At 49.9% G+C, this 12,584-nt stretch overlaps 2 protein-coding genes across 3 annotated transcripts; both read right to left on the bottom strand.

Annotated features, from left to right (window-relative positions):
• Positions 1 to 468: 468 nt before the first annotated feature.
• LOC128815099 (E3 ubiquitin/ISG15 ligase TRIM25-like) lies at positions 469 to 3,086 on the bottom strand. Its single transcript, XM_053991500.1, has 3 exons — positions 1,307 to 3,086; positions 598 to 693; positions 469 to 522 (listed from the first exon to the last, which is right to left on the bottom strand). The coding sequence occupies exons 1-3, from the start codon at positions 1,919 to 1,921 to the stop codon at positions 469 to 471; spliced, it is 765 nt and encodes a 254-aa protein (XP_053847475.1). The 5' UTR covers positions 1,922 to 3,086.
• A 52-nt stretch (positions 3,087 to 3,138) lies between these two features.
• LOC128814700 (E3 ubiquitin/ISG15 ligase TRIM25-like) lies at positions 3,139 to 9,679 on the bottom strand. Of its 2 annotated transcripts, none has more exons than XM_053990810.1 (6): positions 8,473 to 9,611; positions 7,762 to 7,857; positions 7,157 to 7,390; positions 7,039 to 7,061; positions 5,971 to 6,140; positions 3,139 to 4,695 (listed from the first exon to the last, which is right to left on the bottom strand). In XM_053990810.1, the coding sequence occupies exons 1-6, from the start codon at positions 9,085 to 9,087 to the stop codon at positions 4,184 to 4,186; spliced, it is 1,650 nt and encodes a 549-aa protein (XP_053846785.1). In that variant the 5' UTR covers positions 9,088 to 9,611; the 3' UTR covers positions 3,139 to 4,183. The 2 variants fall into 2 exon arrangements, with proteins under 2 accessions (XP_053846785.1, XP_053846786.1); XM_053990811.1 differs by lacking the exon at positions 3,139 to 4,695 and adding an exon at positions 4,703 to 5,334 and having other exon boundaries at positions 8,473 to 9,679.
• Positions 9,680 to 12,584: the final 2,905 nt, after the last annotated feature.

Genomic DNA, 12,584 nt, shown 5'->3' with positions numbered 1-12,584 from the left:
CTTGGTGAAAAGAAGCGTGTCCTTCTGATTTCTCAGAGCCTCCAGCTCCTGAACATCCTGGCTGGCCAAATCCTTCATCCCCTTGTGATCATTCACCTCTGCCTGAATCTTGGAAAGTTGTTCCTCCTCGTAGTCACTGAGAACTTTCAGGACTTCCCCCTTTTTCTTCTCTAGCTCCATATACATCTCCTTGAACAGGCTCTCCAATTGTTCCCTCCGCTGGCTCTGATCAGTCTATTAAGAAAACAATTCCAAATTCGTAAGGGACATTTTCCACATTAGCTCTCACTTACATAAAAATCTGTCTTTTTTCAGGCCTGAGAGAAGTAACTAAACACCGAAGGTTGGAAAAATAAAAAGCCACACACCAGCCACTCATCAGGAGGCACAGACTTTCAAGCTTAACTAAGAATGGACCTCCCAGACTGCTAAGAAAGTTATGCATCATCCTTCCTCAAAGAAGAAACCTCAAAAATACACGAGAAACCAGCCAGGAACTAAAAAGGCTTCAGAATCCATGATCTGGGGAAGGGCAAAAGAAAACTTTATCTCATCATTTACCAGCAAGCAGCCACCCCAAGGTGATATGAAACAAACCTTTAGCCCCTCCTTTTGTTTCAGCAGGTTTGCTATGGCTTCATCCACTGCAGCTTCATGGTTTTTCAGTGTTTCCAGAGTACCAGGAAAAGATACCTGCAAAGATCATCGGAAGGAGATGTCAGGATAGGACTGGCATAATGCACGAGATCAGCAGCTTTATCCACAGGGGTTAAGCCAGACTTGCTAAAGGCCTGCTCATTGCATGCTCTCAGGACAAATCAGTAGATAAAGGTTCACTGGAAGGTTTCATCCCTGAACAAATGCCACAATTACAAGCACAAAAGGAAAATGTGAAGCTGAAAACTGTTCATGTGCACTAGCCACAGATAAAGCTATTTCCCTGTTGGCACCTTTCTTTCTGTTACTCTGTCATTAATTATCTTTGCATAAGTGCAGCTCAGGCTCATCTTTGCCTTGGAGGTGCACCAAGGACTAAAACCTTACAGCAGCACTCAGTCCCAGCAGTTTGGCCAAACTCTTCCCACAGGAGGGGAAAAAAGCCTTTATAACATCTTGTTTTATATCTCAAGGGTCAAACCCAGAGAGAATCTGGGACCAAACTAAGAATGAAAGGCCAGGATTGCAATAGAGCCCCATCCCGGGAATGCAGTTCTCCAACTCAGAAGCTGCCCCTGTGCCATGGGCAGCTCTCTGGCCTTTTCCTGGTGCAATCCATGCCAGTCCCACTGCCCCAGCCGCCTCTTACCTGGGCTTTGTTGAAAGCCTTCTCCAAGCTGATGATCTTGTGGTTCTTGTGGGAGATGATGGAGCACAGGACGCAGATGCACTGCCAGTCACTCTCACAGAAGCACTCCAGCAGTTTGCCGTGCTGGGGGCATCTCCTCTCAGCCAAAAGCTGGCCATCGCAGGGCTCCACCAGCACATGGTTCTTCTGGTCGTTCTTGCTGTTGTGCCTGCTCAGGTGCGCTTGGCACAGCGAGGCTTCGCAGCTCAGGCACGTCTTCACTGCGGGCTGCGGCTCCTGGAGGCAGGAATCACACAGGACCACCTCCTCTGGCTGGCCCGAGCTTTCCCCCTTCTCCCTGCCTTGCTCTTCCTGCTTTTCCTCCTCTTGGTGCGCGGGAGCTTCCAGGAACTTCTGCACAATGTTGCGGAGGTGGAAGTTGGGCCGCAGCTCCCCGACGGGCGAGTGGCACAGCGGGCACCGGGCAGCGCTCTTCTGGGTCAGGAGCACCTTCTGGATGCAGGTCCTGCAGAAGCTGTGGCTGCAGCCCACGGTCGTTGGGTCCTTGTAGATGTGCAGGCAGATGGGACAGGTCAGCTCTTCCTTCAGCCCGGACATAGCCTTTGCCCGGGCCATGGCTCCAGCTCCGGGCAGGGCTGAGAGGGAGGGCTCTGCTGGGAGGGGACAGAGAAGGCGGGCAGCGCCGAGGAGGGAAAATACCCCGTGGGCTAAAAGCTGCTGCCTCCTCCCCCTTGCAAGGGAGGGTCTTCCCGCCCCTCTCTCCAGCTTCCCGCCTCTCGGAGCCACGTGGGAGGGCCTGTGGCTGTCCAGGTGTTGTGAAAAAAAGTTGTAACAAGTCGTGTTTAATGAAATCTTGGGGAATTCCTTTCGGTTTACCGCACCGAGCTTTGTCCTGTGTGCAAGCGGTTATCTCAGCCCTAAAGTCTGTGAGCCAAGGCAATGCTGGTGAGCACTAATTACCTGCTCTGACCACAGCAATGGGATCCCTTCAAAGAGAAGAAATGTTTTTGGACACCTGTGACCAAAAAAGAATAATTGCAGGAATGGGATGTTCCCCAACGACTACACGTGACCCTCCTAAGAACCCTTCTCCAACGAAAATAAACTCTTGAGATGTGATTTAAACATGCAGAAAATTCAGGGAGCATTTAACATATAGGTATGAGTTTGGGGAAATGTATTGGATATGTAAAAGCTACATAGATTTAAGCTGGTCTGTTAGCAAGGTGTGGTGTGTGCAATAGGGAGTAATGCTCCACTCCAGAAATTTTGAGAAGCAGGCCTGGCTTCATTTTTCACCCCCTCCCTCTGGGAGAGCTGCTTCAGGAGTGGTCCTGTGGCAGTGACACCTCTCGATGTCAGAGTGCAGAGCCCAGGTTTTTCCTGCATGACTTAAACTGGGAGAAGCCACACTTAAAACAGCAACACACAGTGATATTCCCAGGCAGGAGCTGCATCCCTGGCAGCCGGGAGGCCCTGGCACAGCCCCACTGCCAGCCCGGCAGAGCAAAACCTAAAGGTAAAAAATGCATTATGATTAACAGATAATTGTGGAGAACTGGAGTCTGCCTCTGCCCTGACCCAAGGCTCACTGCCAGCAAGGGCTGAAGCACCATCCAGAGAGCAGCACCCAGGGAACCCGAATTTCACCGATTCAGTCAGACAAGTGGCCACTGTGCACAGCCCTGGGACTGCAGGCTCACCTTACAAAGCATTGCAAAGGAGTTGCAGTGGGTTTAGCACTGGCCAAACACCAGTGCATCCACTAGAATTATTTACACGTTTTCTGCTTCCAGGTAACAATTATGAGGAGAGCAAAGCAGGCTCAAAACTTTTAAGGGTATAAAGAAAACTTTATTAACAGAACTAAAAGAAAAATAAGGAATCAGAATCAACCTTCAGAACACTTCTCCTCCTCCAACTGTTCTTTCCTTTCCCACTGACAACATAAAGAGACACAACCTGGAACTTTCAGTCAGTTTACCACCTCTAAAATAGTCTTTTTTCAGTTCATTTAGGTACAGTCTCTCTTGCCATGCATGGAGACTTCTCCACAAGAAACAGTTTTCTCGTGGTTTAATTTTCACGAATAGCAGCCAGCTGGGAAGCTGCAATTGTGAAGTCCCTCCCATTGGTTATGTAGTCTTTCCACAACTACCAACATGGGCCGTTTCAGCTTATTGGGGTGAAATTTTAAGGATGAGCTGCTCTAGTATAGAAACTTTTATCTCTGGAAACAGAGGTTTTCTCCTATCCCTGGGGCAAGGTTTCCCATCTCTCTTTGCTCAAGCTTCTCATTGGATCACAGCTACTCCAACATCTGCTTGCTTCAACATGGGTGCCTCTGCTCACGGCTGTGGTTAGAACACTACACCTCCCCAATGCATTCCATGAGTTACAGGGGAAAAAGAAGTCTGATGTATCAATTATACCTTCACCATAGCCTTACAAGAGAATTTCAGCCCAAGATTAAGGCATCTCCTCAATCTCCTTCCATCTGGGATTTGACTCCTTCACTGACTTTGGTGTCTCCATGTTTTTGTCTCTACGTGTCTCCACCCTTTTCTTTTTCTGATTCGGGAGGGAATTGGTGTTCGTAGGTTTGTTTGCTCTCAAGCTTTATCAACTGAAACATTTTTTATAGAGTTCTGCAGCGCTGAAAGGTTGATCTTGTCTGGGGGAATTGCTGTGTCTCTTGCTGCCAGCACCACGCAAGCCATGCTGGCTGCTGCCTCCGGTCTGTGCCTTTTCTTCATGAGGGGTGCTGAAAAAAGAAAAGCCGCGACCGCCACTTTTGTCCTTCTGTCCGCAGAACGGCTGGCTAAAACCGCCTACACGAACGGCCTTCGTGATGCGCGCTGAGACGGCCACGCGGCGCTACCAGTCATCCGGGATATGGTAACGTGGCACTGACCTGCCATTCCGATCCTGGCCACGTGGCACTGACCAGTCATCCCAATCCTGGCCATGTGGCATTGACCAGTCATCCCAATCCTGGCCATGTGGCATTGACCTGCCATCCCGATCCTGGCCACGTGGCACTGACCTGCCATCCCGATCCTGGCCATGTGGCACTGACCTGCCATCCCGATCCTGGCCATGTGGCACTGACCTGCCATTCCGATCCTGGCCATGTGGCACTGACCTGCCATCCCGATCCTGGCCATGTGGCATTGACCAGTCATCCCGATCCTGGCCATGTGGCATTGACCTGCCATTCCGATCCTGGCCACGTGGCATTGACCAGTCATCCCAATCCTGGCCATGTGGCATTGACCAGTCATCCCAATCCTGGCCATGTGGCATTGACCTGCCATCCCGATCCTGGCCACGTGGCACTGACCTGCCATCCTTATCTTGGCTGTGCAGTCCTGTCAGCCTCCTGATACCTGTTAAAAGACCAGAAGCAAGAGAGTTTTTTTGGGGCTGGTTAGTCTTTAAATGTGATTTCAGAGAGGCATATTGAGCTCTTTTAAGTGGTTTAACCGGGTGTCAATATTCAAAATTAGCCAGCTGACTGGTTTTGTTAGGTCCGAAGGAAACTGCCAAGGTGCCCACAGGATATCACTTCTGTGAAAAACACCAATCACTTGTTTTTTTAAAATCTTAAAAGTTTATTAGTAATAAAATAGTTATAAAAAAGTATTAATAAAATTAGAGTAATAAAAATTTGGACAATGAGGATTAGGACACTATGAGACAATAAAAAAGCAAAGAATTACGGACGTCGGGATGTTTTTGGGCACTGAGCTGCCAAAACCACGCCTTGTGAACAAAGGAACAACCCTTAAAAGCAACAGCCTGTTGCATATTCATACATCTCATACAGGGTGCAGAAATTCCTTGCTAATTAAGAATTTTCCTGGTTTTTGTCAACTTCTTCCCCTTACTCCTGGTGGCTCCATAACGATGGAGAGAAGGTGGAAGAATGTTTGTCTTTTCTGATATGGAGACTATAACTCTTCAGATTTCTAATCGCTGTCGTGTCTGTGCGAAGAATCTCTTGATTATCTCATCCCTTTCTTGAGCTAGTAAAAAATATCTTACATCACAGAGTTTCTATTTTAACATTATGTTGTAACCTAAAACTGTATTTAACACACTACTTAAAAAGGATTAATACAGTATTACAAAATAACCCTCCATAATACATAGAGTATTCAATGTAATATTTGAGAAAAGCCAATCATAAAATATGCATTTTTCACAACTTCCTCAACTCGTGTACTCCCTCCCCAACTAAAAGCCAAACTACATTAAACGACTACAGGACTATAAGTATTTACACAGAAAGAGCAGATTATTTATGTCCTAAGCAAACTTCACCCTGCTGCTGCTGGGATGAGTTCTCAACTTTCCCCTTGAATCAAAGGGCTGCCACAGAGGCATTGCTATTATCTTCTCTTAATCCTCCCAGAAAACTCCTGGCACTTCCCAGCCTCTTCATCCATAGCCTGGTTTAACAAGGTGTATTCAAGGCATGCCCCAAAGCCCTGAATGCCAGGACCAGCTCCCATGGCTGCACACACGTGTGCAAATAAGCATTCAGTGAAAGGAATGAGCACTTCTAGAGGTACTCAGGGTACTTGGTGCCTCATTAGAGTCCTTTCTTACCCGTTTTATTGACTTCCCCATCTCGCCCTCATGGTGAAATGAGCACTTACCAGTAGCTGCTGGTTTGCATTCCCTAGGTGATGGCTGCTTAAAGGAGTTCTCCATCTTTGACAGGAATTGCTGGAAAAATCTCAGAATAGCATCTGTTGCTGATTTATCCAAAGTAATGAGTGGCTTTGGCAGCCTCACACCATCCATGTTAGGAAGTGGCTTGCATTTCCTAAAACACGCAGAAGGAATCACAGAACCACAGAATCACAGAGGTGGGAAAAGACCTCCAAGGCCATTGAGTCCAAGCTGTGCCCAACGCCCACCGTGTCCCCAGCCCAGAGCACCGAGTGCCACCTCCAGCCCTTCCTTGGACACTCCAGGGATGGGGATCCAACCCTCCCCGGGCAGTTCCAGGGCCTGAGCACCCTTTCCATGGGGAAATTCCTGCTGCTGCCCACCCTGAGCCTGCCCTGGCCCAGCCTGAGGCCGTTCCCTCTCCTCCTGTCCCTGTCCCCTGGGAGCAGAGCCTGACCCCCCCGGCTGTCCCCTCCTGTCAGGAGCTCTGCAGAGCCAGAAGGGCCCCCCTGAGCCTCCTTTTCTCCAGGCTGAGCCCCTTCCCAGCTCCCTCAGCAGCTCCAGCCCCTTCCTCAGCTCCATTCCCTTCCCTGGGCACGCTCCAGCCCCTCCACATCTCTCTTCCTCTGAGGGGCCCAGAACTGGACACAGCACTCATGGTGTCAGCACGGGACAGTCACCGTTGCTGAGACAGGCCAGGTACCAGTGGCCTCTTGCCCACCTGGGCACACCTGAGCTCAAGTTCAGCCAACACTGAACAGCATTCCCAGTTGCTTTCCTGCCAGGCAGCTTTCCAGTCCCTGCTGCCCAGCCTGGAACTGCAGGAGGTTGTTGTGACCACAGTGCAGCACCTGGCACTTTGCCTCACTGCACCTCCCACTGCTGCCCTTGGCCCGTGGATCCAGCCTGTCCTGAGCCCTCTGCAGAGCTTCCTGCCCTCCAGCACAGCCACACTCCTGCCTGCCTTAGTGCTGCTGGGAACGCACTGACAGCGCGCTCCGCCCGCTCCTCCACGTCCTCAACAAAGGTGTTAAACCTCAGGAAGAGCTTACCTGCCTTTAATCGCTGCAAAAGCCTGTGAAGACATTTTGAAAGCAGAATTAGCACAGTGCAGGCACAGGCCAGCCCAGGAGCTGTGTGTCTCTGGGAAGGGGGGATGCTGATAGGTACCTTGGTGAAAAGAAGCGTGTCCTTCTGATTTCTCAGAGCCTCCAGCTCCTGAACATCCTGGCTGGCCAAATCCTTCATCCCCTTGTGATCATTCACCTCTGCCTGAATCTTGGAAAGTTGTTCCTCCTCATAGTCACTGAGAACTTTCAGGACTTCCCCCTTTTTCTTCTCTAGCTCCATATACATCTCCTTGAACAGGCTCTCCAATTGTTCCCTCCGCTGGCTCTGATCAGTCTATTAAGAAAACAATTCCAAATTTGTAAGGGACATTTTCCACATTAGTTCTCACTTACATAAAAATCTGTCTTTCTTCAGGCGTGAGAGAAGTAACTAAATGCTGAAGGTTGGAAAAATAAAAAGCCACACACCAGCCACTCATCAGGAGGCACAGACTTTCAAGCTTAACTAAGAATGGACCTCCCAGACTGCTAAGAAAGTTATGCATCATCCTTCCTCAAAGAAGAAACCTCAAAAATACACGAGAAACCAGCCAGGAACTAAAAAGGCTTCAGAATCCATGATCTGGGGAAGGGCAAAAGAAAACTTTATCTCATCATTTACCAGCAAGCAGCCACCCCAAGGTGATATGGGACCGTGAAACAAACCTTTAGCCCCTCCTTTTGTTTCAGCAGGTTTGCTATGGCTTCATCCACTGCAGCTTCATGGTTTTTCAGTGTTTCCAGAGTACCAGGAAAAGATACCTGCAAAGATCATCGGAAGGAGATGTCAGGACAGGACTGGCATAATGCACGAGATCAGCAGCTTTATCCACAGGGGTTAAGCCAGACTTGCTAAAGGCCTGCTCATTGCATGCTCTCAGGACAAATCAGTAGATAAAGGTTCACTGGAAGGTTTCATCCCTGAACAAATGCCACAATTACAAGCACAAAAGGAAAATGTGAAGCTGAAAACTGTTCATGTGCACTAGCCACAGATAAAGCTATTTCCCTGTTGGCACCTTTCTTTCTGTTACTCTGTCATTAATTATCTTTGCATAAGTGCAGCTCAGGCTCATCTTTGCCTTGGAGGTGCACCAAGGACTAAAACCTTACAGCAGCAGCACTCAGTCCCAGCAGTTTGGCCAAACTCTTCCCACAGGAGGGGAAAAAAGCGTTTATAACATCTTGTTTTATATCTCAAGGGTCAAACCCAGAGAGAATCTGGGACCAAACTAAGAATGAAAGGCCAGGATTGCAATAGAGCCCCATCCCGGGAATGCAGTTCTCCAATCAGGAGCTGCCCCTGTGCCATGGGCAGCTCTCTGGCCTTTTCCTGGTGCAATCCATGCCAGTCCCACTGCCCCAGCCACCTCTTACCTGGGCTTCGTTGAAAGCCTCCTCCAAGCTGATGATCTTGTGGTTCTTGTGGGAGATGACGGAGCACAGGACGCAGATGCACTGCCAGTCACTCTCACAGAAGCACTCCAGCAGTTTGCCGTGCTGGGGGCATCTCCTCTCAGCCAAAAGCTGGCCATCGCAGGGCTCCACCAGCACATGGTTCTTCTGGTCGTTCTTGCTGTTGTGCCTGCTCAGGTGCGCTTGGCACAGCGAGGCTTCGCAGCTCAGGCACGTCTTCACTGCGGGCTGCGGCTCCTGGAGGCAGGAATCACACAGGACCACCTCCTCTGGCTGGCCCGAGCTTTCCCCCTTCTCCCTGCCTTGCTCTTCCTGCTTTTCCTCCTCTTGGTGCGCGGGAGCTTCCAGGAACTTCTGCACAATGTTGCGGAGGTGGAAGTTGGGCCGCAGCTCCCCGACGGGCGAGTGGCACAGCGGGCACCGGGCAGCGCTCTGCTGGCCCCGCAGCACCTGCTTGATGCAGGTCCTGCAGAAGCTGTGGCTGCAGCCCACGGTCATGGGGTCCTTGTAGATGTCCAGGCAGATGGGACAGGTCAGCTCTTCCTTCAGCCCGGACATAGCCTTTGCCTGCGCCATGGCTCCAGCTCCGGGCGGGGCTGAGAGGGAGGGCTCTGCTGGGAAACGAAACTGAATGCGGGAAGTGACGGGAACACCCCGCGGGTAAAAGCTGCTGCCTCCTCCCCTTTGCAAGGGAGAATCATCCTTCCGCTCTCTCCAGCTTCCTCCTTCTCGGGGCCGTCTGGGCAGGAGCGTTGGCTGTCTCGGTGTTGTTAAAAAAAGTTGTAACAAGTTGTGTTTAATGAAATCTTGGGGAAGTCCTTTCGGTTTACCGCACCGAGCTTTGTCCTGTGTGCAATGGGTTATCTCAGCCCTAAAGTCTGTGAGCCTGAGCAATGCTGGTAAAACTAATATCTTGGTCAAAAACGAATATCTTGGTCAGACTGAAACAGAGATTTTTAGAGTTAAGTTAACAAAATGAATTAAGCATTTATATTTTAGCTTGTGGAGTTATGTATTGAATTTTAACCTTTTACTTAAGAAACCTCTGCCTGGTACAAAGGGCATAGGAAAATGCAAATTTCTGAATCTTCTTGCATAAAGAACAATACCAGAAGAGGCAAAGAACCCAGATAAAGAAGCTCCCCTGTCTCCAAGCCTATCAAGACTGACAGACCTACTCAGATCAGCACCAAAGGACCGACAGCGCACGCGCAGAGAGGAAAAGTTCAAAAATTCAATCATGAGGAAGACCACGATCTTCAGCCTCAGGACCACCAAGAGACCCCCGTGCGACCACCACAGCAAACCAGGCGTGCCCAGAAGGGCGTGGACTCATTTAGCATGAGAGGCGAGGACAGGCGGGGCCAGGGGTTGAATATGCATGAAAAAGTTGTGCAGTGTATTGCATATGGGACATCTCTGGGAATAAAGGTGTGGGTCAGCCTGAGGCTCGGGGCACAAGTTTTGGAGAGCTCTCTCACTTGTGATGGGTGCTGGCATACAGACCCACTTCATAACTACCCTGGGTTAGGGAGTCTATTTATCTATTCCGCGTATCGCTTCAAGACCACAGTGTGAAAAACATGTTCACTCTCCTGTGAAAATGCAAAAAGTTTAATAAAGGACAGTAGGAGACTAAGAGAGTAAAGCAAAGTGTGGGTGCCTCTTGGCACTCAGCGACGAGCACAGCTTTGCATTCGGGGATACCCCTTAAATACCTTTCCCACTACATCAGCTTGTCGCTTACTCATAGACCCTTATGTATATTCATATTTTCCCATAAACTACTTCACATATCCCAGGAACTATTTTGCATGGCCCCTCCTTGGGTCTGCCTTTTTAGAGCATATGTGTTTCCTGGCTGTGGTTTTGGCTCCTTCTCCTTATCACTTCCAGATTGTGCCTTGGTACATACTTCCTTCAAATGGCAGATGCTGATAGTTGGCATATCAATAGCAGGGTCCTCGTTACATGTTCACTGGATGTTATCCTGACCAAACAGTTCACTCCTAACTATATCAGCTACCACTATTACTATGTCTAAGTTGTTTGTTCATAGCAGAAATGAAAGCAAAGTTATTTTAACATTCTACATATAGCATTCATCTTAATATTTGTGCAAAGCCAAGAATATAAAATGTATTTATAACAACAGCAATGGGATGCATTCAAAGAGAAGAAGCATTTTTGGAGGTCTGTGACCAAAAAAGAATAGTTGGAGAAATTGTATGTTCCCCAACAACTACACGTGACCCTCATAAGAACCCTTCTCCAATGAAAATAAACTCTGAGATGTGATTTAAACACGCAGAAAATTCAGGGAGTGTTTAACATATAGGTATGAGTTTGGGGAAATGTATTGGATATGTAAAAGCTACATAGATTTAAGCTGGTCTGTTAGCAAGGTGTGGTGTGTATAATAGGGAGTTATGCCCCACGTGCCTGGGGCTGAAATAAAACATTGCCACTTTCCAATATTGAAATTACAGTGTTAGAGAGTTTAATTCCCCATTTTCAGTGACAGCAGGACAAACTCCTTGCAGCAGCTCGAGGCTGAGAGCTTGGACACTTCAAGGGCAACGTGGCAGAAGGTCCAGCCCTGCTGTGATGGGTCAGGAAATGAGGCAGGAAGGAAAGCTGGGAAGAATCCTTGTGGGCAGGGAGGCTGGGACAGCTGGACCAGCAGCCAGAGGGCAAAGCAACCAAAGCTGTTCCCCTCTGCAAAGACACCTGGATGGAGCTGGACAACAGCCTGGGACTGATGGCTGCTGAGTGGGCAATTGTGTGGGTTCCCTGAAGTGCAGCCTCCAGAGCCCCTGGGCAGACCTTGTGTGGCACAAAGCTGAGGTCCCTGTCAGGCTGCTCCCGTGCCAGCAGAGCCCAGGGCAGGATTTGGTGTCAGGTGCCACTGCTCAGGGCACAGGTGGGAGCTGAGACTCCAAAAAGCAGCCCAGGACAGCTCAGCAGGCAGTGAAATGAAGTCCACACAGTGGGCATTCCACACAGGTCAGGAGCAGCAGCCTGGGGTGGGCTGCCCACACTGCCAGGTGCCAGCCAGCGCAGGGCAGCAACCAAAGCTGTCCCTGTTCACAAAACCTCCTGAGTGACTGATTTCCCCCTCCCATGAGTCACACTGTGCAGGAAGATAAATAACACTGCCTCCCTCCCCTCCAGCAGCCACAGGAGCTACTCCAGAACAGCACCTGTCTGTGTGAAAAGGAGTTGTTTTATCACAAAGTTCTGCCAAAATAAAAACAGGTCAGCTGGGATTTTTCCCAAATGGTTGGAAGTAATTGCTGGGATCAAGGGAGCTGTTGAATTGATGTCCACATTCACCAAGAGCTCCCTTCAGACAGACTCTAGGTCTGCTTGCAGGAATTATCCTCAAGAAACAATTGTACTCAATAAACAGAGCAGTGCTTTATTTTCCAGGAGGCTGCCTGGGAATGCAGTGTTGGAGGCACAGGTCGGGCTGGGAGGACAAACATCAGCTCTGGGTCTGTCCCTCCCTGCAGGCCCTTCCCTTGTGTGCCCCTCTCCCTCCTGGGAACCCACTCCTGTGTCTCTGCTCCACGTGTGCCCACCCTGGGCATCCCATCACTGGCTGTCCCTGCTGCATTCCCACATTTCCCCCCTCCAAATTCATGTTTTCATCTGTCTGGGCACTATTGGCATCACAGTGCCTGATGTATCTCAGAAACATTCCTCTTTGGTGGCCTCGAAGCCGGCTGGTTTTGGAAAGCAGCAGGGAATGGGCTGACCATCAGCTCTGCACTCTGGCTGCAGCAGTGGCAGGGATGAGGGGCTGGCTTTGGGCTGGGAGGCAGCTTCCAGCTCTGTGCCCAGGCTGGGGGACCCGCACTGGGCTCCCACAGATGTGCTGGACACAGGCAGGTGTAGAGCTGCTGCCTGAATCGGTGCCAGTCAGCAAAAACCAGCAGCTGGCACAGCTCAGCACCTCGCAGAGCTGCTCCTTTCGGGCTGCTGGGATCGCCCAGCCCGGCAGCTTCCCTGATCCATGGGCTGGATGAAACCAGTGCCACATCTCCGGCCTGGTGAGCCCTCACAGGGCA

The sequence above is a fragment of the Vidua macroura genome, chromosome 15, assembly GCF_024509145.1.
Source record: "Vidua macroura isolate BioBank_ID:100142 chromosome 15, ASM2450914v1, whole genome shotgun sequence".
NCBI classification, from domain to species: Eukaryota; Metazoa; Chordata; class Aves; order Passeriformes; family Viduidae; genus Vidua; species Vidua macroura.
Note: the sequence above shows the minus strand (reverse complement) of the source record. Positions and strands in the feature narration are given on the sequence as shown.

Excerpts from the sequence above, each read along its gene's own strand:
- LOC128815099 (XM_053991500.1), bottom strand. The coding sequence starts at position 1,921 with ATGGCCCGGGCAAAGGCTATGTCCGGGCTGAAGGAAGAGCTGACCTGT. Across the intron at positions 694-1,306 it reads AGGCTTTCAACAAAGCCCAG|GTATCTTTTCCTGGTACTCT; the intron begins GTAAGAGGCGGC and ends TGATCTTTGCAG. Across the intron at positions 523-597 it reads AACAAAAGGAGGGGCTAAAG|ATCATGGATTCTGAAGCCTT; the intron begins GTTTGTTTCATA and ends GCCCTTCCCCAG.
- LOC128814700 (XM_053990810.1), bottom strand. The coding sequence starts at position 9,087 with ATGGCGCAGGCAAAGGCTATGTCCGGGCTGAAGGAAGAGCTGACCTGT. Across the intron at positions 7,858-8,472 it reads AGGCTTTCAACGAAGCCCAG|GTATCTTTTCCTGGTACTCT; the intron begins GTAAGAGGTGGC and ends TGATCTTTGCAG. Across the intron at positions 6,141-7,038 it reads TTTGCAGCGATTAAAGGCAG|GAAATGCAAGCCACTTCCTA; the intron begins GTAAGCTCTTCC and ends TGCGTGTTTTAG.